Source organism: Pelophylax lessonae, assembly GCF_965119305.1.
Source record: "Pelophylax lessonae genome assembly, chromosome: 8".
Taxonomy (NCBI): Eukaryota; Metazoa; Chordata; class Amphibia; order Anura; family Ranidae; genus Pelophylax; species Pelophylax lessonae.
In genome coordinates, this window is record NC_138775.1 from 90201744 (window position 1) to 90227335 (window position 25592).

General features: G+C 41.3%; 1 protein-coding gene across 1 annotated transcript in view; it reads right to left on the reverse strand.

Annotated features, from left to right (window-relative positions):
* Nucleotides 1-369: 369 nt before the first annotated feature.
* The window catches only part of CSF2RB (colony stimulating factor 2 receptor subunit beta), a 101903-nt gene continuing 76680 nt past the window's right edge, over nucleotides 370-25592 (reverse strand). Inside the window, exons 13-14 of the mRNA XM_082265495.1 lie at nucleotides 15931-16016; nucleotides 370-1325 (exon numbers count right to left, since the gene is read on the reverse strand). Coding sequence (XP_082121621.1) covers nucleotides 578-1325; nucleotides 15931-16016 — 834 coding nt within the window. The 3' untranslated portion in view covers nucleotides 370-577. The remainder of the gene's footprint in view (nucleotides 1326-15930; nucleotides 16017-25592) is intronic.

Genomic DNA, 25592 nt, shown 5'->3' on the forward strand with positions numbered 1-25592 from the left:
ATATTTTGAGGGGACGGCAAATTTACACTGTTATACAAGCTGTACACTCACTACTTCACATTGTAGCAAAGTGTCATTTCTTCAGTGTTGTCACATGAAAAGATATAATAAAATATTTACAAAAAAGTGAAGAGTGTACTCACTTTTGTGAGATACTGTATTATGTAGTGGTGTGTTTAGATATGGACCAATATATAATTTATAGAAACCTTCCAATAATCTATCCTGTAACCAAAGTAAGATAAAGACAAACTCAAAGCAAGGTAGACTCAATGTTTTGGGCCATGCATTGTGTCAGAAGACAGTCTGTGACTATAAAAATAACAAAACACGAGCAAAATACAACTATTCCAAAGTTATCAGCTGGACTAATTTTATTAAGACATTACTAGCTTTCTGCTATCAGGTTTACCACAGCAATGCATTGATTATGGTGATTGGTGAGACAGCTACAAAAATATTATCTATAAACACTGAAAATCCTGAAACTTCAAGCTTTGTGGTAATATTCTTACAGTACAAAAAAAAATCTACTTTCACATCTATTGCAAAGTACTAAAAAGCAACAAGTGTAAGTTTAAGTTTGTGGCAAAGCAAGGTACCCTCTTTGCATGACTTTGAATGCTTGTACAGCAGGTAGAGGTGGGTCTTCTGGTGCATTTTGCTGGTTTTGTTCACTGGCTGGTGTCATTTTTCTTTCTAAATTTTCTTGGCTTCCACAAAGTCCAGGGAAAAAACAGTAATCTCCAACTTGCTTTAGCAAAATCGGCCCAGCCCCATCCGGGTTAATCATCATCAAGGGTCCTTCTGGTGATACCCGGAAGTCGGAAGATGCAGGGATTGCAAAGTATTTGTTAACAGGAGCACATTTCTTGATATCATTCTGCATTGGCGGAACAGAAAGTGGTTTCTCCATAGTAATCACATAACCCATTTGATCCCCTGGTGGCTGAGGTTTACTTGATTGGGTGGTTTCCTTGGGAAGATTAAATATCTCTGCTTGGCATCTAGGGAGGCTAAAATACCCCGGATGCTTTGCTTCATTTGGAACTAAATTTGACATTGACTGTGCACCAGTGAACATCAGATATGGCTCAATAAAGCTCTTTGTAGAAAGATCTTTCTTATCCTCTGATGCAGGCATTGTAGTAATGTCACCTTTCCCTCCAGTGTCCAGAGATTCACATTTGCTCTGGTCAGGCATGGTCTTCTTCTCTGCTAGTGGTGATAATAAATTAGATCGGAACAGACAAACACCAGAATTTGGAGATTTCTCTGTCACCAATTCTTCTGCTGATTCATACGTTGACTGTGGTGCTAATGGACTGCAAACGTTCAAAGAAAGTAAAAGACATAACAGTCAATGACAAAAAAAATTACTTGAAAATTAAATATCCATTCAATAATTATAACATGATAAATGACATATGATATGAATATGAAAAGAAATCTGCAAGGTAACCCTCTATTGTGGCGTAGTCTTGCCATTTGCCAGTCACTGTTCTAAAACAGCGTTTCTCAACCTTTTTTCAGACAAGGCACCCTTTAAAATTATGGACAGTTTTTTTAGAACCCCATTCTAAAATGTAAAAAATGATTCTAATATTTTTGAACAATGCAGCAACATCCCAACGTTAGCGGCGATTTATTTTTCCAAAGCAAATACACTTTTGCACACTGGTACTGACTGGCACTCCAATGTTTCTCTTATCCCTCAATTTCTCTCCATCAGTCAGCTAATGTGACCTCAGTGCTGAAGTAGAGGGGCAGAGGAAGGTCAAACACAGACATGGTGAAGACAACTTCCTGAAGTTCAAACTGAGCATCAGAATGGGAAAGAAATGGAATTTAGGTGACTTTGAACGTGGCATGGTTTTTGGTGCCAGATGGGCTGCTGATCTACTGGGATTTTCACGCACAACCATGTCTAGGGTTTACAGCGAATGGTCCAAAAAAGAGAAAATATCCAGTGAGCGGCAGTTGTGTGGATGAAAATGCCTTGTTGATGTCACAGGTCACAGGAGAATAGCAGACTGATTTGAGATGATAGAAAGGTAACAGTAACTCAGATAACCAATCGTTACAACCAAGGTATGCAGAACACCACCTTTGAATGCACAACACTTCAAACCTTGAAGCAGATGGGCTACAGCAGCAGAAGACCACACCGGGTGCCTCTCTTGTCAGCTAAGAACAGGAAACTGAGGCTACAATTTGCACAGGATCACCAAAATTGGACAATAGAAGATTGGAAATACATTGCCTATTCTGACTAGTCATGATTCCAGCTGCAACATTCAGATAGTAAGGTCAGAATTTGGCATAAACAACAGGAAAGCATTGATCCACCCTGCCTTATATCAATGGTTAAGGCTGATGGTGGTGGAGGTAAAATGGTGTAGGGCATATTTTTTTGGCACACTTTGGGCCTGTTAGTACCAATTGAGCATAATTTACCTGAGTATTGTTGCTGACCATGTCCATCACTTTATGACTACAGTGTATCCATCTTCTGATGGCTTCCAGCAGGCTAATGCACCATGACACAAATCTCAGATCATCTCACCACTGGTTTCTTGAACATGACAATTTGTTCACTGTACTCCAATGGCCTCCACAGTCACCATATTTAAATCCAATAGAGCACCCTTGGGATGTGGTGAATAAGGAGATTCACATCATAGATGTGCAGTTGACAAATCTGCAGCAACTGGGTGATGCTATCATGTCAATATGGACCAAAATCTCTGAGGAATGTTTCCAACAACTTATTGAATCTATTCTATGAAGAATTAAGGCAGTTCTGAGGGCAAAAGGGGGTCCAACACGGTACTAGCAAGGTGTACCTAATGAAGTGGCCGGTGAATATATATATTTGTCATTTCTAAAAATTCATATTTGATCACCTCCTGAATTTAGTTATCTCCCACTGTTCATTCACTTTTAATTGTTAGTGCTTAGGGAGGCCCTGGTTCTTTCAGAATCATTGAGAAGATCATGAGCATGAAACCACTAGGAATACACTGATTAGACTGCAGCCAATTTGCTGCAAGCTGCTGCTTCAAGTAGGTTTTAAACAATCACATTCAACAGAAGCCAATCTAATGAGATCTAACCAGAAGGACTACACATAGATCGAAATTTGGTCAGTCACTACTGTATTGGACAAATTTTGATCAGTTTGTACCCAGCTTAAAGCATTTGTAAAGGTTTTTCTTATTTTATTAAAACAGTAAACATGTTATACTTACCTGCTCTGTGCAATGGTTTTGCACAGAGCGGCCTGAACCTCCTTCTCTAGCGCTTGTGATGTGGAGGAGATCAAGCCCCCGAGGAACGGCAGAGGATCAGATGAAACATTCCTTCCTCTCAAGATAACAGCTGTCAAGTAATCAGCAGGCCCTTCAGTAGTGCCCGCTGGTTACACAGTGTAGATGCAGCTGACAGCTGTGGGGTTTGGCTCCCCTGGACTCCCCCTCCTAGAGCTCAACAACCCCCAAACATTGTACTCATAATACATAAGATATAAAGCATGAAGCTGCTGGGACTATTGAAATATTATGAATGAAATGTTGTCGTTTTTTATCTTTAATTAGGCTTATTTGTACAAGGTAGTTGGGTTAGATATTGGTATTTACCAGGAGCTCCTACCTCACTTTCAACTGATCTCTGAGCTCTGCATCACTTCCTACTGATCTCTGAGCCCTGCATCACTTCCCACTGATTTCTGACCTCTGCATCACTTCCCACTGATCTCTGACCTCTGCATCACTTCCCACTGATCTCTGACCTCTGCATCACTTCCCACTGATCTCTAACCTCTGCATCACTGCCTAATGATTTCCAAGCTGTGCATCACTCCCTTCTGATCTTCGAGCTCTGTGTCTATTCCTACTGATCTCTGACCTCTGCATCACTGCCTAATGATTTCCAAACTCTGCGTCACTTCCTACTGATCTTCGAGCTCTATGTCTATTCCTACTGATCTCTGACCTCTGCATCACTTCCTACTGATCTCTGACCTCTGCATCATGTCCTACTGATCTCTGAGCTCTGTAGCACTTGCTACTGATCTCTGCATCACTTCCTAATGATCTCTGAGTTCTGCGTCACTTCTTAGTGATCTCCAAGCTCTGTGTCACTTCCTACTGATCTCTGTGTCACTTCCTACTGATCTCTGACCTGTGTGTCACTTCTTACTGATCTCCAAAAACTGCATCACTTTCTACTGATTTCTGCATCACTTCCTACTGATCTCTGACCTCTGCATCACTTCCTACTGATCTCTGAGCTCTGTAGCACTTCCTACTGATCTCTGCATCACTTACTAATGATCTCTGAGCTCTGCGTCACTTCTTACTGATCTCCAAGCTCTGTGTCACTTCCTACTGATCTCTGCGTCACTTCCTACTGATCTCTGACCTCTGTGTCACTTCTTACTGATCTCCAAAAACTGCATCACTTTCTACTGATCTCTGCGTCACTTCCTACTGATCTTTGACCTCTGTGTCACTTCCTACTGATCACTGATCTCTAAACTCTGCGTCATTTCCTACTGATCACTGATCCCTAAACTCTGCATCACTTTCTACTGATCCCTGAACTCTGCCTCTCTTCTTACTGATCACTGATCTCTAAATTCTGTGTCATTTCCTACTAATCACTGATCCCTAAACTCTGCATCACTTTCTACTGATCCCTGAAGTCTGCCTCTCTTCCTACTTATCACTGATCTCTAAATGCTGCAGCACTTCTTACTAATAATTGAACTCTGCATCACATACTACTGATCTCTGAACTCTGCCTCAATTTCTACTGATCTCTGAGCTCTGTGTCACTTCCTACTAATCTCTGCACCTCTACGTCACTTACTATTGATCTCTGAACTCAGTGTCACTTACTACTGACCTGTGAACTCTGCATTACTACTGATCTCTGAACTCTGCATCACATCCTACTGATCACCGTTTCCCTTTTAGCCCCGACAAATCTTTAGCACAATAAAAACCACACCCAATATTCTTTTCCTGAAAAAAAAGCAGTATGCTACTTCTGTATCTACAGCTATATATCTTCAGTGTGAGATCTAAGGTTCCGTTGCCTCTGACTACTAGTTTCACCAGATCTGGAATGAGATTTGGCAGTGTCACCATTGTGATGCTCACTGTTCTTGTTGGAGGCTCTGATAAGAGGAGGAGAAATTGTGCCTCAACTAAGATTCCCATCTTCAGAGACACAGTGCAAGACAAGGCTTGCCAAGTCAGTAATGGAGAAAATGTTTTAAAAAAATGAGTTATGCCACCTCAGCTTAATCAGCTTAAATCCTGCCAACAAAGTTGGATATTATACAGAAATAATTCCAGTTTTTAGCAAGAACATGTTGAACAAGGATGTGTCAAACCAGCCAGAATGGTTGGCTAGATGCTATTGTCTGCATCACTGTTTGTGAATGTCCTGCTCAGTCTTACACTAGGAAAATTATATTGGGCTCAAATAAGGTAAAATGAAAGAACTTTTGTACAGTGGCAATTTTTTCAGAACAGCATTAGCAGTTCACCAAAAGCTTTTTACTTGATGCTTGGAGTTGATTGTTAATATATTGTTACACACAGGCAATAGGTTAGCTTTAATGGCATTACTGCTGATTTATTTAATCATTCTGAACATTTCAAATCCCATAGCAAAATGCACTTTATTAAATTTAGTTACTATTGATTCTCTATCATTTTAAAATACCATTGCTGGAAAACCTCCACCTTGCACAGAAAGACTAGCTGTTAAATCGGTGACCTTGTTTAAACTATGAGAGATGCCTCTTTCTGATTATGTTGTCTTTGCTGTATCAACCCACCAATTAAAACTCAGAGAAATCAAGATATTAGCCACACCAAAATCTATTTTAAGCAGTGCCGGTGGCAAGGAAGAAGGGCACAGATTTATAACTGACATTTCTTTGTGGCAGCAACTGTAGATTAAAAGAATCTAGTTTGAAGTGTAGTTGTAGTGTAAATGGGATTTTCCTATGCTGTATTGCAGTTAAACTTTAATGCGTTTCTCCAGACAAAAACGTTTTTTTTTTAATTTTAGAGAAAATGGAGAATGTTTTTTTTTTTTTTTTTACTGCTGCCCAGGGCTATAATTGGGATTTATTGGGGAGACAGTGTTGTCATCAGACCAGGAAATTAGGTATTTTCAATATGGGGAGCAGACAGCAATAAAATGAGTTTGGTAAGGCTTAAACCTCTGCTATCTTTTTATGCGCCCCCCGTTGCAGATTTTCCTTAACTTCCTATTCTGGTGACAATATTGTCATTGGCGCAAGCAAAAAATAATCCCGAAGAGATTATTTAAAAGTTAAAACAAAACAACAGGATGGACAGCACTCAATGGATTAGATGATGTCTTGAGAAAAAAAAAAGAAGGGCACAACGACCTTGTGCATTACCACTAAAAAGTTTATTAATCCAAAGACGACATACATTATACTCACAAACAAGTGATTTTAAAGCACATAAAAGACAATGGAACCGATCTTAGGCACTTTTTGGCTCTGAGGAAGAGGGTCCTTCCTCGAAACACGTCAGCCCAGCCATATAGTTGCTGACACCAGCACATCATCCAGTACAGGGGTTCCCTGGTCACCTAGGAGATGATCAGCTCCATTGTCTTTTATGTGCTATATCTTCACTCAGTGAGGAGATGCTGCTAGCCAAATGGTAAGCCAAGCCGAAGTAGGGCGCGCCTGGATGGTGCAACTGCTCAGTGCCAGTGGGAAGAGGGATGAATGCCCCTAACCATCGTGGAACGCAGGCTCATCTGTTGTCGTGACGTCAAGTTTCGCGCACATACGCTTTGTCAACAGAGGAGCATGCGTTCCATGCTGGTTACGGGCATTCATCCCTCTTCCAGCTGGCACTGAGCAGTTGCGTCTTCCAGGCACAATGTACCTTCAGCTTGGCTTCCCATTTGGCTCGCAGAATCTCCTCAGTGAGACCTGATCGTTCAGCCTCTATCCCCAGATGGCTTATACCATCCTGCAGCCCTTGGCAGCCACAGTTTCCACACACGACTATGCTCTGGGGTCTCCCAGGCACTCCCCCCCCCTTCCTTGGACCAAGCTCCCATCTTCACAGCATGGATACCGGTGCCCCTCCATGCCACACCAGCTGGTCTGTTGAAGGATGTCAATCTTTTATATCTATATTTTTTGCTCATTGAGGAATAAACATTTGTCTTTCCCATATCAGGATTGACTCCTATGGCTTTTCTCAAGACATCACCTTATACCATTGAGTGCTGCCCATCCTGTTGTTTTGTTTATGCTAAATTTTTCCAAATGTTACTGGTCAGCTGCACTGGTTCCAGGTGGTGATCTTTAAATACTCTCTGATCCATATGCTTTAGCGCTTGAGGAACAGTGTATGTTTTTTCTTGCTATCCATTAGTTAAAAATTGACTGAGGTTCTAACAAGTCCCTACTCTATCCAATCTAAAAAGAAAAACAGTGCCTGGATTCATACTTTAAATATTTATCAGACACAGTGGGTGTACTGTATTCTTGGACAATGCTATGTTAAAGTGGTATTAAAGTCACTTTTTTTTCTTAAATCAGATAAAAATAACAAAACTCACATGTATTTGATATTTATATATATCTTTAAATTTCCTCCTCGGAACTTGGTTTTTCAAATTTCCCTTGTCTGCGATGCTTGATGCCCATTCTATCGGTTCCCCCTGTGCTGTGGGGATATTTTGAGTCCTGTATGATTCTCTGTCCACATGCGTGCTGTAACTCTTCATCAAATGCAGCTGCTCAGAGCACCTCACACACAGCCAGCATGGGAGGGACATCCACAGAGAAAAGCCATGCTTCTCCTCCTCCTCCATCTCAACGGTCAATCACCGATGTGAAGGAGGAGAAGCGTGGCTTTTTATCTGTGTGTCCTAATTATGGTGGTATGAGCTGCTGCACATAGACTTGGAGTAGAGAATTGGAGCACACACATAACAGAGACTCATACAGGACTCCATAGACACCCGTGGCACGCCACCAAGGGACAATTGAAAAACCAATCTCTGGGGAGGGAAATTAAAGTGAAACTAAACTCTCTCAATCAACTATTTTTAATCCGTTCTTAATCCTTTCTTCAGTTGTTTTCTGGTTTCTGGCCTAGGCCAAAATAATATCTCTTGAGTCTTCATGGGCATTTTTTTTTTCATTGAAGGAGGAGTTTTTTTCAACTAAGTGCAGCCTCCTGCCTGCATGCTTAAGCAAAGTAAAGGTGGATTACAGGAAGTAAATGATACATCTATCTACATGCTGTCATCTGCCCTTATTCAAGATGGTCATGGCTTGAAATGCTAAGGGGGTGTTTTTCAAAGTGACTAAACATAAGAAAGCATGGATACATGGATAGATTAGTGAGTTTGCTTTGAATATTTAAAAAGAGTTTTGGTTCATGGTGCTCAGATACAGTTTAGTTCAGCTTGAAAAAAAATCTCATACATTCCTTCAAAGTGCATGCGCCAATGACTTCATCAGCTGCATGCAATGTAAATATCTCTTATATGGTGCAAGTTTAGGAGATATTTACAGTACCTATAGGTAAGCCTTGTTAAAGACCTACTTATAGGTACAAACATAACAGGGAGGTATACAACCACTTTAAGAAAAAAAAAGGTTTTAATACCACTTTAAATAAAAGGCAAGCAAAATGGTCACCATGGCCTCCCAAGCAGGGGCATTTTACATTTTAAAGCTAATTTCCAATCAGATGTAAAAAAAATACATCATTGAATGCATTTATGTTTTCCTTAAAAAACAATGAATGTATTTTTACATATAACAAATAAAAGGGCTCACAACTGCCTTGATATTAGCTTTCTGTGATCTCCTGCACAACAAGGGGAGATGTTTTGTAGTCCAGTTCTAAAACACTTCCTGTCCTGGGGTGACAACCCTGCTACTCCATAGATAAGGTATGGTGAGTGAGTGCTGTCATCCTAGGACAAATAAGAATTGTGCTAACAGCAGGATCATTAGATAAAATATTTAAACATAGTAAACTAATCCCTCCTCACACCATTATTGGTAAAATGCAATGTACTAAATTTCGGCTTAGATAAGCTTTTTGGAGGAAAGTCCAATAATTTTTCTTTAGTGGAACTACACTCAATTCCTGAAGCTGCGTCTATGGTGAAGCTTATTATAGGTTTGTTGGCAGGATATCAGCTATCTAAAAGGTTTGCTCTATTGAATCTTTTTAAGGGTACTATTTTGCCAAGAAATGTTTCAAAGGCAAATCAATATATATATATATATATATATATATATATATATATATATATATATATATATATAATCTAATAAAAGTGAGTACACCCCTCACATTTTTGCAAATATTTTATTATATCTTAGTGAGTGTACAGCTTGTATAACAGTGTAAATTTGCTGTCCCCTCAAAATAACTCAACACGCAGCCATTAATGTCAAAACCGCTGGCAACAAAAGTGAGTACACCCCTAAGTGACAATGTCCAATTAGCCATTTTTCCTCCCCGGTGTCATGTGACTCATTAGTTTTGCAAGCTCAGGTGTGAATGGGGAGCAGGTGTGTTAAATTTGGTGTTATCACTCTCTCTCTCTCACTCATACTGGTCACTGGAAGTTTAACATGGCACCTCATGGCAAAAAACTCTCTGAGGATCTGGAAAAAAAGAGTTGTTGCTCTACATAAAGATGGCCTAGGCAAGTGGTGGCTAACCTTGGCACCCCAGATGTTTTGGAACTACATTTCCCATGGGAAATGTAGTTCCAAAACATCTGGGGTGCCAAGGTTTTCCATCAATGGCCTAGGCTATAAGAAGATTGTCAAGACCCTGAAACTGAGCTCCAGCACGGTGGCTAAGACCATACAGCAGTTTAACAGGGCAGGTTCCACTCAGAACTGGCCTCGCCAAGGTCAACCAAAGTAGTTGAGTGCATGTGCTCAGCGTCATATCCAGAGGTTGTCTTTGGGAAATAGACGTATGCGTGCTGCCAGCATTGCTGCAGAGGTTGAAAGGGTGGGGTGTCTGCCTGTCAGTGCTCAGACCATACGCCGCACACTGCATCAAATTGGTCTTCATGGCTGTCCTCCCAGAAGGAAGCATCTTATAAAGATGATGCACAAGAAAGCCCACAAACAGTTTGCTGAAGACAAACAGACTAAGGACATCAATTACTGGAACCATGTCCTGTGGTCTGATGTGACCAAGATAAACTTATTTGGTTCAGATGGTTTCAAGCGTGTGTGGCGGCAACCGGGTGAGGAGTACAAAGACAAGTGTGTCTTGCCTACAGTCAAGCATGGTGGTGGGACTGTCATGGCCTGGGACTGGTTTTGGGGCTGCATGAGTGCTGCTGGCACTGGGGAGCTACAGTTCATTGATGGAACCATGAATGCCAACATGTACTGTGACATACTGAAGCAGAGCATGATCCCCTCCCTTTGGAGACTGGGCCACAGGGCAGTATTTCAACATGATAATGATCCCAAACACACCTCCAAGACGACCACTGCCTTGCTAAAGAAGCTGAGGGTAAAGGTGATGGATTGGCCAAGCATGTCACAAGAACCTAAACCCTATTGAGCATCTGTGGGCCATCCTCAAACGGAAGGGGAAGGAGCGCAATGTCTCTAACATCCACCAGCTTCGTGATGATCATGGAGGAGTGGAAGAGGACTCTAGTGGCAACCTGTGAAGCTCTGGTGAACTCCATGCTCAAGAGGGTTAAGGCAGTGCTAGAAAATAATGGTGGCCACACAAAGTATCGACACTTTGGGCCCAATTTGGACATTTTAACTTAGGGATGTACTCACTTTTGTTGCCAGTGGTTTAAACATTAATGGCTGTGTGTTGAGTTATTTTGAGGGGACAGCAAATTTACACTGTTATACAATCTGTACACTCACTACTTTACATTGTAGCAAAGTGTAACTTCTTCAGTGTTTTCACATGAAAAGATATAATAAAATATTTACAAAAATTTGAGGGATGTAATCACTTTTATTAGATACTGTGTATACATATATATATATATATATATATATATATATATATATATATATATATATATATATATCATTATTTTATTTTTATTTTTTTGGTTTTAAACTAACAAACGACCAACCCCCATACAGTTAGAAACACTCCCCTAGGCTTACCTTTAACCCCTTGATCGCCCACTGTGTTAACCCCTTCCCTGCCAGTGTCATTATTACAGTAGCAGTACATATTTTTAGCACTGATTACTGTAGTAATGTCACTGGTCTGTCTGCCACAATGTCACAGTCCTGTTAAAAATCACAGATCACCATCATTGCTAGTAAAAAAAAAAAAAAAAACAATAAAAATGACATAAATCTTTCCCGTAGTTAGTAGACGCGATAACTTTTGCGCAAACCAATCAAAATACGCTTTTTGCGATTTTTTTTTACCAAAAATATGTAGCAGAAAAAAAATTTGCCTAAAATGTTAAAACATTTTGATTTTTTAATTTTTTCATTGGGCAATGTTATATAGCAGAATGTGAAAAATATATATTTTTTTTTTTTCAGAATTGTCGCTCTTTTTTTGTTTATAGCGCAAAAAATAAAAATTGCAGAGGTGATCGAATACCACCAAAAGAAAGCTCTATTTGTGGGAAAAAACATCAATTTTATTTAGGTGCAGCGCAAAAAGGGCCTGATCATTAAGGGGGCAAATCCTTCCGGTCCAGAAGTGGTTAACTTGTAAGTGGATTTGTTTTTACATTTTAAATACATGCTACAGTTTTACACTATGAGAATCCTTCTCTCATTCCTACCACCTTATTGTGAGCCTAATCATAGAGAAAAGAGGAATATTATCCTAACCATATACTATGTGGAACGCTACCATTTTCTTCACCACCAACTGACCTTTGAAACGGGAAAGGAAAAGGAGGATTATTGCCATTCTTCACAGAGCCTAATAAGCACTATACGCTGATACCTGTGATAATATTGGTGAGTAGGGACCCAGGAGGGGAGCACGAAGTGATTCGCCGATAGGTGTTTCAAGCACCAGCACTTTGGAAGCTCAGGACTGTTTATTTAGCACTGTCACTTTAATTATTTTACAATTTGCACTTTTTTGCTTGATTGATTGTATGTTTTGTTTTATGATATTAATACTGCACTTTAGAATGTATTGATTTAGCACTAGCACTTTTGAGTAGGTTTCATATTAGCAGCGCTGACACCCATATTACATCAAATAGTTTGCAAGGCTCACACCTCTATGATCAGCAGCAGCTAAACTAAATAAGCATTCTTTAATCACCACCTTTCAATATTTGTTGAGAAATTATTCCTGGGTACACACTTTATTACAAATATTTAATATGATTTGTTCATAATTACAGCAAGCAGGTGGATCTCCATGCCCACTTTCATGTGTTTGCCTATCAATTTTTGTTGCCCTGTTTACGGACCTCAGTAGCTTAGTGTTCAAATTACACACACAACTGAATCATTAGAGGAGTTACTTGTCTGCTATCCCTCCTCTTCCCTGCCTGCTGTGTTCAGTAAGGCCAATCAGTAAGGGTGTTTCAATCAGAGAAAGAGTTTCAAGGAAATAGTCTGCTGTACTCTCTCTATGTCATGGGTTCAGCTTTCATTAAATATATTAAATATATATTTCTACAATAAAGGTTAATGGCATGAAAAGGATAAAACATAAAGTGGAGCTGTACTGTGGGGATGGTAACTCTTACGCAAAGCATTCTTGCAAATTACGGCGGACTAACCTCTGGGTTTGCCATTTTCCATCGCTGAAATGTCTATGATCCCCCTTGCTGCTTTGCCACAGCTGCTGACTATTTCTCCTATGCTTCTTCTCTCCAGCCATAGGCGTGCGCACAGGGTACACCCTAATCACCTAGGGCACATTAGCATTATCGCTCTGTTTGCCAGTGAGGAGATGTGAAAGGTCTCCCTCGGACCTGCTCTGCCATAAGAGAAGTGCCACACACTTCTATTTCACTTTGCCAGCAGGGAGAGTAATGTACCGGGGCCATATACATGTAGGCAAACACATGCATGTGTATTTAAACTTTGGGGTGCACACCCTAATGCAATAGGCTGCGCACACCTATGTCTCCAGCCATTGGACTACCACTGCTAATGTAACTCCTGTGCATGCATGCTGAAGTTAAACTATTTCCGGCTCTATTATAAGCTTCTTACATATGCCGTAGAGTGGGCCGATAGAGTACACTGTACTGCATATGTGCTGCAGGCAATGCACACACAGAAATAAAAAGATTGCTAGGAAGGAGATTTTGGCAGAAGAGTCGGAAGGAATCCGCTACCATTTTTTAGGCTTTAGTTCCACTTTGAGTTTGAAAAAATGTATAAACTCTAGTTAGATTATGCTGCTGCATGTTTCTGACACACCATATTTTATTGACTGTATTCATTGACTAGATGATTTAAAAGAGCAGCTGGCACTACAAATTTTTAAACACCTGGTGCTGGCAGTATATACACAGACTCCAGAAAATGGCACGATATTTTCTTAACATAGCAGTTTGTATACAACACTTTTGCAGACACCATAAGCTAACACTATACTTTTTTCTTACATCATTCAATGGCATTATCTTTTTAGGTATCATGATTTGGCATTAAACATTTTATTAAAAACATGTCTCCCAGTTTCTTATCATTGTTCACTGTATATGACCTTTACTATGTGACATGTATATTCTGTGTATGTCATAAAAACCTTAATAAAACATTTATGGAAGAAAAAAGAACCCATTTTATTGCTAAGAACTGGTATTATGCTTTGCTACTAGCACCATGGGCAGTTGATATAGCCTTTAATTAAACAACCTGGATCTTACATTTACCTGATTTGATAAAGGTAGTCCAACACTGCCATTAAAGCCCTGTACACACGCGTTGAAAATTGGCAGGGAATTTTCGGCCAACGTCCGATCTGCCGATTTTCGGCTTGTTAGTATGATGCTTCCGACAACCGACTCCGACTTTTCAGCCGAAAAAAATCTGGTGGGCAGACTATAAAATTTTTGTTGGCCACACAACGGCCAATTTTCGTGCAGTCAGTACAGATTTCGACAGGGAAAAATCTGATGAGCAAGTCTGGGCATGCTCAGTGAAGAAAGAACACAAAGAAAGCAACCCAACACATGACATCACTTCTGAAGTAGAATTTTATTGGGCGAGAAAATTTGTGTGCAGTCTAGGCACATTCCAACCAACAAAACACAACTCTGGACAAAAGACGGACGATCGGTCGGCCGATAATCGTTGCGTGTGTACGGGGCTTAAGAATGAGTAGAGCTTACTCTCCCTCTCCAGACAAAATGATACAAACTTGTTTGTGCAGTGACACACAAACATGGCTGTACTCAATGGATGATCAGATGCACCTTAAAGGCCCGTACACACTTGACGGAAATCGGATGAAATATCCTCCGATTTTTCTCTCTCTTGCTCAGCGTTCATTACCGTTTTTAGTTGACAGTGCATAAATGTTCACGAAAGTTCTTGTCCGATTTTTTTTTTTTCTTTGGGACATTTGTTCCCAGACTTCCGGGTTGTCAGCAATTTCAGATCATGTGCGGTCTTTCGTATCCGATTTTTCACGGACATACTGCATTCACATTAAACGAAAATTGGTCGTCTGGGGACGGACGATAAAAATGTTGGTGTTTGTCCCTCTGGTTTTTTTCATTGAAAATGTCGGCATTGGCGGCTGAAAGTTGTGTACACACTAGCCGAAAATCGTACGATTTTACCTCGGACTGGAATTTTCGTCAGATTTTCTATTAGTGTGTACCCCACTTAAGGGGTACAGTAGTGTTGCTTAATAACCAAGCAAAAAAGCAAATGATGGTTTATTTAGACTACGTTTCAGTACTTAGGGCTTTCACAAAAAAATTTGTTTTGTTTTTTTTTTTTTTTATTTATTTAGGAATAAACAGTTGTAGAAATGAAAAAATGATTTGGATCAATGAAGAAAAAAATCAAAAATCCTTACATATTCTTTAAATAAGTACCTTCAAACAACGGCCAGTGAACAAATCTGAGGACCATTTGTGCAAATGCATGACAGCAAAGTTAGATGTATATGTGCACAGTAGGGATGAGCTGACAGTTGGGCATATGGACAAACCCCCAATCTTTTGCCCGTTTGCCCCCTTGAACAGTAGGAGCAGAACATCTTACATATCAGTAGTATTTCTACAGCTCCTATATATGACAAGTTTGGGCTGTCAGTCATAGGGCCACAATGAGATCAGTGGCAAAATATGGCCATATTTGATCAGTCGCCACTATCCATGACTCTTCCCTTATAAAACTGATGACAGCTTCGGGAGCTTGGGTGTCTTTATTTTTTTTTTGGGGGGGGGGGTGCGTATCTGGTTTCCCCCTTATTGGTAAGTGGGTCTTCCAGGTTCTGATAAGTCCCTTGCCCACAGACCACCCACAACCATTGGCCAGGGTTGTGGGAATAGGCCCATGCCCTCATCAACAAGGTGACAAGGTGCTTTGCCAGGGGGATCCTTTTTTTTTGTGTTGAGTCCCCTGTATCTGTACCAGATCCAATAGTCTGGTATGAATCTGTTATTTTGCCTGAGATACCCCTTTAAAATCCATACCAAAATGATGAGGGTCTGGTATGCACTTTAGGGGGACTCTACGCAATTTATTTTTTTCATTCTAGTGTGAACTGCCAGGGGTGTGGATGCGATGCGGGAACACGCTGTATATTCGCAGTGTTCCCGCATCGCAGAAATGTGAATCGGCACTTAGTTACAAAAACATGCGGTGCATATGTTGAAAACTCCTTCAGGTAATACTGTCAAAAATGCACAAGAAAAGTCACAATTTCTCACCTGATTGGAACACATATTGAAAGTTTATCCTCTTCTCCATAAAAGTCTTGATGTATGAATGGACTGAAGTTCAGTTTCCAGTATCCCTTACAAAAAAAATATAACATATAAAGATGTTATAAGTGCACTGCACTATATACATATGGGATTGCTCTTCCATTAGATCCATGGAGTTATGAAAACTAGGAACTTCAAAGACTCTACACATGGATACTCTGTATTGTTTTTAAAGTTAAGCCAAGTTCTTTATACAAAGGAGAGGTAGATTTGTATATTTTTTTAGAAAATACCCAGACTTTAAAAATACACTATATTGTCAAACGTATTAGGATGCCTGCCTTTACACGCACATGAACTTTAATGGCATCCCAGTTTTAGTCCTAGGGTTCGATATTGAGTTGGCCCACCCTTTGCAGCTATAACAGCTTCAACTCTTCTGGGAAGGCTGTGCACAAGGTTTAGGAGTGTGTCTATGGGAATGTTTGACCATTCTTTCAGAAGTGCATTTGTCAGGTCAGGTACTGGTGTTGGATGAGAAGGCCTGGCTCGCTGATCTAATTCATCCCAAAGGTGTTCTATCGGGTTGAGGTCAGGACTCTGTGCAGGGCAGTCAAGTTCCTCCACCCCAAACTCTCTCATCCATGTCTTTATGGACCTTGCTTTGTGCACTGGTGCGCAGTCATGTTGGAACAGGAAGGGACCATCCTCAAACTGTTCCCACAAAGTATGAAATTGTCCAAAATGTCTTTGTATGCTGGTGCCTTAAGATTTCCCTTCACTGGAACTAAGGGACCAAGCCCAACCTTTGAGAAACAACCCCACACCATAATCCACCAAATTATTTGGACCAGTGCACAAAGCAAGGTCCATAAAGACAAGGATGAGCGAGTTGGGGTTGGAGGAACTTGACTGGCCTGCACAGAGTCCTGACTTCAACCGGATAGAACACCTGTGGGACGAATTAGAGCAGAGACTGCGAGCCAGGCCTTCTCGTCTGACATCAGTGCCTGATCTCACAAATGCTCTTATGAAAGAATGGTCAAACATTCCCATAGACACACTCCTAAACCTTCTGGACAGCCTACCCAGAAGAGTGAAAGCTGTTAAAGCTGCAAAGGGTGGGCCAACTCAATATTGAACCCTATGGACCAAGACTGGGGTGCCATTAAAGTTCATTTGCGTGTAATGGCAGGTGTCCCAATACTTTTGACAATATAGTGTTTAATTATATGAGACGTAAAGAAAAAACTTAGGGTATGGACCAAAAATTGGTAATGCTAGGATTACACAAATACAAAAAGATTTAATGAGACAAATATTTTAAGCCCATAATAAATAGAGGGACACACTTATTAAAACCGTTTAAATAAGTCATTGGGTCAAAAGTCCCCAAAAGCTATTTGATGATCCAAAAAATGGAGCAATGGTCAACAGCCTAATTCATTATTTTCCAGTAATAATGGCCATATTATATTTAAAGTATACACTGATCAGCCATAAAATTATGATCACTGACAAGTAAAAGGTATTATTGATTATCTCATTACAATGGCACCTGAAAGTGGGTGGGAAATATTAGGCAGCAAGGTGGGTAATTGTTTTTAAATATAGGCCAAATACAGTAGTTGGATTTGTAAAAGGGATACCATATGTGTTGTGCTACCCTTTACAGTTTTAATGTCCCAGGTTCTATTCCTGCTAGTGCAGCAGCCAGGCAAACAACAACTTCATACTTTGATTCCAGAAATCACAATCCATGCGGGTTGCCTTTTTAAAGTTTATTGCAGTAATAACTTGGATAGTGTTCAGGGAGTCATGGAGTACTCCATATTGCGGAACAATGAGGACACTCTTCCTTGTAGTAGCTCTGCTGAACAGTCCCTTTAGCAGTGGAATGGGTAGACAGTACTGGGGCACTGTGGGCATTAATGACTCAGGCCAGGCAAGCCTCAAACTTGGTGCAGCAGGGGTAATAAAAAAAACAACAGACACTAAAGTTCTTCCCCCCTTACAGTGTTCTTCTAGCTTGGAATGTTACTCTCTGGTTCCAGCAGACAGGCTTCCCCTGTAAACTCCCAAGGCAGTTCCTCAGTGCCACCCCTCTTTAGTCCCTGATAAGGGTTTGTGGCTGAGCACTGCAGGCCTTCTCAGCATGGCTGGGACCCTGATGAGCAGGCTTAACCTTCAGCAGGACAGCCAGGAAAGCAGGGACCCCTCCGTGCTGGGAACTTCTCCTCCTAAATAAGAACAAAGCTCTCAGAGGCTTCAGATTATGTATGCATTTATTTAGCCCCCTCAACCACCTTCTGGGCAACACCTCCCCAGGGATTGGCTGGAATTACATACATATTCATGCTGCTCATCTGCCTCTCCCACCCACTATGTTCTGGAAAGCTCCGGAAAATGGGACAGCAGCCAGATATGTAGCCTGCAGAGCTCCGATGAGCCTAAAGCAATCACACCCACAGCTCTGTGGTTATAGGAGAGCAAAACTAGATTTGCCAAACCAAAAACCTAGGAACCTAGCTAGGAGGGTGCTACATATTAAAGTGTTAGGGCACATTACAAGAAATAGGTGACATCATAAGAAAGTCATAAGGTCATTCCACTGAATGTGGTGGTTTGTAGTAGGAGTGTGTTTGTAGTACTTAATTATTTATAAATGGTACCGACATCCCTTGTAATCATATTGTAGATTTATGGGAAAAGGACCCAAAAAAGAAGGAAGGCAGGCCCAGGTGATAGAGCTTGTCTGCCTAAGAGATAGAAGGAGGAGACCCTCCAAGAAACACATAGACCAGAAAAGAAGGAAAAAGAAAATGGGAGGGCTAGTGGGATTTTTCAATGGTACCTTACTCTATCTGGTAGAGTGACACATGGATATGAACAATAATTAAAAAGTATAGATTTTATTAATCGAAAAATTTAAAATACAGTACAAAGATAGGCACAAAACATTGTAAAATACAGGAGTACATTGCAAAATACTCTTCAATTTTTTCATTTAATACCTTACTTACTTGAGAGCATGGCTTTTCGGTGCTGGTTTAATCCTGGCTTTTCTGGGTGTAACTTTACTCTATATGTTATATACAGTATGTACCTGTCTTACAAATAATATCTATTCACACACGTCTACCCCTGACGCACTGTAGCTGTATCTTGCTTTGACTTCCACACCTGTCGGTGAGACATAGTTTTGGGCATCCCCCTCTCTACGCCTACTGGGACTTTCTGGGCTTTTCTGGATGGTGTACTGAGACATTGAACCCTCCATGCAGATATGTCAGCTTTCCTGTGATATAAATACTGTTAACCTATCCTAATTTTCCATACAGGAATACTCAGGATAACTATTGTTACAGCACAAATTAGTATACACCCCTGAAGAAGCAGTTGGACAAAACTGCGAAACATGTCGGGTTTTTCCGGTATTTATATCGGATGTACTAAACACTGAGAACTCCTCAATGTACTCCTGTATTTTACAATGTTTTGTGCATATCTTTGTACTGTATTTGAAATTTTTGGATTAATAAAATCTATACTTTTTAATTATTGTTCATATCCATGTAGCGATTGTCGGCCGTAAATATTCGGCCGCCGAACGATCGGCCGATTGTCGGCTTGTTAGTATGATGCTTCCGACAACCGATTACGACTTTTCGGCCGAACAGAATCGGGTGTGCAGCCTTTAAAGTTTTTGTTGGCCAACACCAGAACAGCCGATTGTTCGCCAGTCAGTACAGAATTCGGCCGACTAACAGCAGATGAGCAAGACTGGGCATGCTCAGAGAAGAAAAAACACACGGAAAGTTAACCATCACATGGCATCACTTCTGCAGTCGGCTGTTGTTGGCCGACAAAATTCGTGTGCAGTCTTTAGCACTTTTCAACCGACAGGACAGCACCGGACAAAAGACGGCCGATCGTTCGGCCGACATTCGGTACGTGTGTACGGGGCTTAAGGTACATTGAAAAATCCCACTAGCCCTCCCATTTTCTTTTTCCTTCTTTTCTGGTCTATGTGTTTCTTGGAGGGTCTCCTCCTTCTATCTCTTAGGCAGACAGGCTCTATCACCTGGGTCTGCCTTCCTTCTTTTTTGGGTCCTTTTCCCATAAATCTAGAATGTGGTGGTTTAATGGCTAATATTAAAAATGGTCTTTACAGTGTGGTGAGACCGTGGCTGCATGTTTGCTATGGCCTCCACTGACACTGCTGTTACAATCCACTGTATAAGCCAAATTACCATTGTCTGACCAAATTTGACATATTTCTATTTCTATCTCTAGCTCACAGTATGCTTCTTTCTAGGGTTGAGCAAACACGGACTGTATTATTCGTGTTCGTACCGAATAATTGTTTTTTGTTACCCGAACACGGACCCGAAAACTTTACTGTATATTCGGGTAAAAATCCGTGTTCGGTCGTTTTATTTCCGGGTTTTGCATGCATTGGCGCGCTTTTCATGGCGGGCTTTCAACAGCCAATCAACAAGCGTTTAACTGGTGTGCCTTAAGCCATCCCAGCCATGCCTACAAATGTATTAGTAGCTGTGATTGGCCATCTGAAGCATGTGACCAAGTCTTTATAAGTTCCAGCCAGCGCTGTGCGGCGTCATTCTGCTGTGTACTAGTTCAGGGACAGAGCAAACATACGTGCTGGCTGCTGATTAGGGACAGACAGGCAGGCAAAACTCATTTGTGTCCGGATAGAATTGAGGGACAGGTCAGAGTGTGTTAGGCAGGGCGAGTTGTAGGCATTTTAGGGAGAGGCTGCTGCTGATTTTAAGGGTCAGTTTTCTACGGTCGATTTTGCTGTGTGGGAGGGGTTTGCAGTGACCGATCTACGATCTTATCAATCCTTTTAGGGAGAGGCTGCTGCTGATTTTTAGGGTCAGTTTTCTACGATCGATTTTGCTGTGTGGGAGGGGTTTGCAGTGACCGATCTACGATCTTATCAATCCTTTTAGGGAGAGGCTGCTGCTGATTTTTAGGGTCGGTTTTCTACGATCGATTTTGCTGTGTGGGAGGGGTTTGCAGTGACCGATCTACGATCTTATCAATCCATTTAGGGAGAGGCAGGAGATAGGCAGGTGTCAGTGGTCCACATCGATTTTGCTGTGCGTGGGGTGCAGTGAACATAATTTTTTTTGCCCACTGAGGAGGAGGGAGAAAAGTATTTTTCTATCAGTCACTGTGTGCAGCGTTTTTCCTTCAGCTGTGCTGTGCTGACTCTGATCATACACTGCTGTGTTCAGTGTTCAGTTCACATGTGCTATTATTGAGTGGTTTCAAAAATCATACACTTTTTTCTATTCCACTATTCAATATACAGCCTTGGATTAAAAAAAATTAAATTGTGGCCTGCAGCAGAGCTGAATGATATATGGGGTTTTTGGGGTTCATCTCATACTTCTGAAGATTTGAGGGTGCTGCCTGTTGCAAACTCCTCCTACTCCTCATCCTGCCTTTAGGGGTACAAACAATAGTAATTGGGGCCTAGTGTGGTTTTGTACGTGTGAGATACATACACTTTTTTTGATCATATTTTCTATTCCGCTATTCAATAAAAACCTTTGGGGAACAGTTAAATTGCGGGATAGTCTGTGTTGGTACGTGTGAGATCCACCTTTCCAAGTTTTTGGGGTTCATCTCATACTTCTGAAGATTTGAGGGTGCTGCCTGTTCCAAACTCCTCCTACTCCTCATCCTGCCTTTAGGGGTACAAACAATAGTAATTGGGGCCTAGTGTGGTTTTGTACGTGTGAGATACATACACTTTTTTTGATCATATTTTCTATTCCACTATTCAATAAAAACCTTTGGGGAACAGGTAAATTGCGGGATAGTCTGTGTTGGTACGTGTGAGATCCACCTTTCCAAGTTTTTGGGGTTCATCTCATACTTCTGAAGATTTGAGGGTGCTGCCTGTTCCAAACTCCTCCTACTCCTCAACCAGCCTTTTAGGGGTACAAACAATAGTAATTGGGGCCTAGTGTGGTTTTGTACGTGTGAGATACATACACTTTTTTTTATCATATTTTCTATTCCGCTATTCAATAAAAACCTTTGGGGATCAATTAAATTGCGGGATAGTCTGTGTTGGTACGTGTGAGATCCACCTTTCCAAGTTTTTGGGGTTCATCTCATACTTCTGAAGATTTGAGGGTGCTGCCTGTTCCAAACTCCTCCTACTCCTCATCCAGCCTTTTAGGGGTACAAACAATAGTAATTGGGGCCTAGTGTGGTTTTGTACGTGTGAGATACATACACTTTTTTTGATCATATTTTCTATTCCGCTATTCAATAAAAACCTTTGGGGAACAGTTAAATTGCGGGATAGTCTGTGTTGGTACGTGTGAGATCCACCTTTCCAAGTTTTTGGGGTTCATCTCATACTTCTGAAGATTTGAGGGTGCTGCCTGTTCCAAACTCCTCCTACTCCTCATCCTGCCTTTAGGGGTACAAACAATAGTAATTGGGGCCTAGTGTGGTTTTGTACGTGTGAGATACATACACTTTTTTTGATCATATTTTCTATTCCGCTATTCAATAAAAACCTTTGGGGATCAATTAAGTTGCGGGATAGTCTGTGTTGGTACGTGTGAGATCCATCTTTCCAAGTTTTTGGGGTTCATCTCATACTTCTGAAGATTTGAGGGTGCTGCCTGTTCCAAACTCCTCCTACTCCTCATCCAGCCTTTTAGGGGTACAAACAATAGTAATTGGGGCCTAGTGTGGTTTTGTACGTGTGAGATACATACACTTTTTTTGATCATATTTTCTATTCCGCTATTCAATAAAAACCTTTGGGGATTTATTAAATTGCGGGATAGTCTGTGTTGGTACGTGTGAGATCCACCTTTCCAAGTTTTTGGGGTTCATCTCATACTTCTGAAGATTTGAGGGTGCTGCCTGTTCCAAACTCCTCCTACTCCTCATCCAGCCTTTTAGGGGTACAAACAATAGTAATTGGGGCCTAGTGTGGTTTTGTACGTGTGAGATACATACACTTTTTTTGATCATATTTTCTATTCTGCTATTCAATAAAAGCCTTTGGGGAACAGTTAAATTGCGGGATAGTCTGTGTTGGTACGTGTGAGATCCACCTTTCCAAGTTTTTGGGGTTCATCTCATACTTCTGAAGATTTGAGGGTGCTGCCTTTTCCAAACTCCTCCTACTCCTCATCCTGCCTTTAGGGGTACAAACAATAGTAATTGGGGCCTAGTGTGGTTTTGTACATGTGAGATACATACACTTTTTTTGATCATATTTTCTATTCCGCTATTCAATAAAAACCTTTGGGGATCAATTAAATTGTGGGATAGTCTGTGTTGGTACATGTGAGATCCACCTTTCCAAGTTTTTGGGGTTCATCTCATACTTCTGAAGAGTTGAGGGTGCTGCTTGTTCCAAACTCCTCCTACTCCTCATCCAGCCTTTTAGGGGTACAAACAATAGTAATTGGGGCCTAGTGTGGTTTTGTACGTGTGAGATACATACACTTTTTTTGATCTTATTTTCTATTCCGCTATTCAATAAAAACCTTTGGGGAACAGTTAAATTGCGGGATAGTCTGTGTTGGTACGTGTGAGATCCACCTTTCCAAGTTTTTGGGGTTCATCTCATACTTCTGAAGATTTGAGGGTGCTGCCTGTTCCAAACTTCTCCTACTCCTCATCCAGCCTTTTAGGGGTACAAACAATAGTAATTGGGGCCTAGTGTGGTTCTGTACGTGTGAGATACATACCCTTTTTTTGATCATATTTTCTATTCCGCTATTTAATCAAAACCTTTGGGTATAAACAATTAAATTGCGTGATAGTCTGTGTCGGTACGTGTGAGATACACCTTTCCAATTTTTTGGGCGCATCTCATACTGCCGAGGATTTGAGGGTGCTTCAGTCTGCCTCCTGCCTTTTTTCCGAACTCCTCCTACTCCTCATCCTGCCTTTAGGGTAGAAAAAATTGTAATCGGGGCCTAGTTTGTGTTTGTACGTGTGAGATACACCGTATTATAAAATTTTTCCTATTCCGCTATTCAATATACACCCTTTTGGAGTGTAAAAAATTAAATTACGGCATAGTCTGTATTGGTACGTGTGAGATACACCTTTTAAATTTGTTTGGCGCATCTCCTTCCCCCGCCAAGGATTGCAGGGCGCTTCAGTTTGCCTCCTGTTCCCAACTCCTCCTACTCCTCTTCCTCATCCTGCCTTTAGGGTACCAAAAATTGTAATCGGGGCCTAGTCTGTGTTTGTATGTGTGAGATACACCGTATTATAAAATTTTTCTTATTCCGCTATTCAATATACACCCTTTTGGAGTGTAAAAAAATTAAATTACGGCATAGTCTGTATCGGTACGTGTGAGATACAACTTTTAAATTTGTTTGGCGCATCTCCTTCCCCCGCCAAGAATTGCAGGGCGCTTCAGTTTGCCTCCTGTTCCCAACTCCTCCTACTCCTCTTCCTCATCCTGCCTTTAGGGTACCAAAAATTGTAATCGGGGCCTAGTCTGTGTTTGTACGTGTGAGATACACCGTATTATAAAATTTTTCCTATTCTGCTATTCAATATACACACTTTTGGAGTGTAAAAAAATTAAATTACGGCATAGTCTGTATCGGTACGTGTGAGATACACCTTTTAAATTTGTTTGGCGCATCTCCTTCCCCCGCCAAGGATTGAAGGGCACTTCAGTTTGCCTCCTGTTCCCAACTCCTCCTACTCCTCTTCCTCATCCTGCCTTTAGGGTAAAAAAAAAATTTAATCGGGGCCTAGTCTGTGTTTGTACGTGTGAGATACACTGTTTTTTATCCTATTCCGCTATTCAATATACACCCTTTTGGGGTAAAAAACATTAAATTGCGGCATAGTTTGCATATTTGACTGTGAGATACACCCGTGCGATACTGTTGTTGTTTTGTTCCACTATTCAATAAACACCTTTCTAGGGCAAGATCTTAAATTACAGAAATATGAGGAGACCGTCAAATAGGGGCCTTGGCCTGGGTCGTGGTGCTGCTGGTAGAGCTCCTGTTGCAAGGAGAGGATGTGGTCGATCTGTGCCAGCTACACGCACAAGTGAAACACCTTCCTCAAGTGTTAGTAGGCGACAGAACCTGCATCAGTATTTGGTAGGGCATCATACGCCTCTAGAAGTGATGAGGCCAGAACACAGAGAGGCGATAGTAGATTGGTTTGCTGCTGACAGTGCCTCCAGTTCCTTCACATTGTCTCCCACCCAGTCTACTGCAGAAAGGTCAGAGTTGGCACCTGCAGCCGATGTCCAACCGTCTTTCACCTCACCCCCTTGCAAATCAGGCAAGCAGTCTGAGCCCCAAGCCATACAGCAGTCTCTTCTTCTTTTTGAGGACTCTGTCAGCAGGGTTTCCCAGGGCCATCCACCTAGCCCTGCCCCAGAAGTGGAAGAGATTGAGTGCAGCGATGCCCAACCACTTATTTCTCAAGATGAGTACATGCAAGGACCATCGCAGCACGTCTCCGATGATGACGAAACGCAGGTGCCAACTGCTGCGGTGTTCAGAATTGTGGAGACCGACAAGGAGGGCAGGGGTGAAGACTGGGTGGAAGATGATGTGGAGGACGATGAGGTCCTCGACCCCACATGGAATGAGCGTCATGCAGGTGACCTG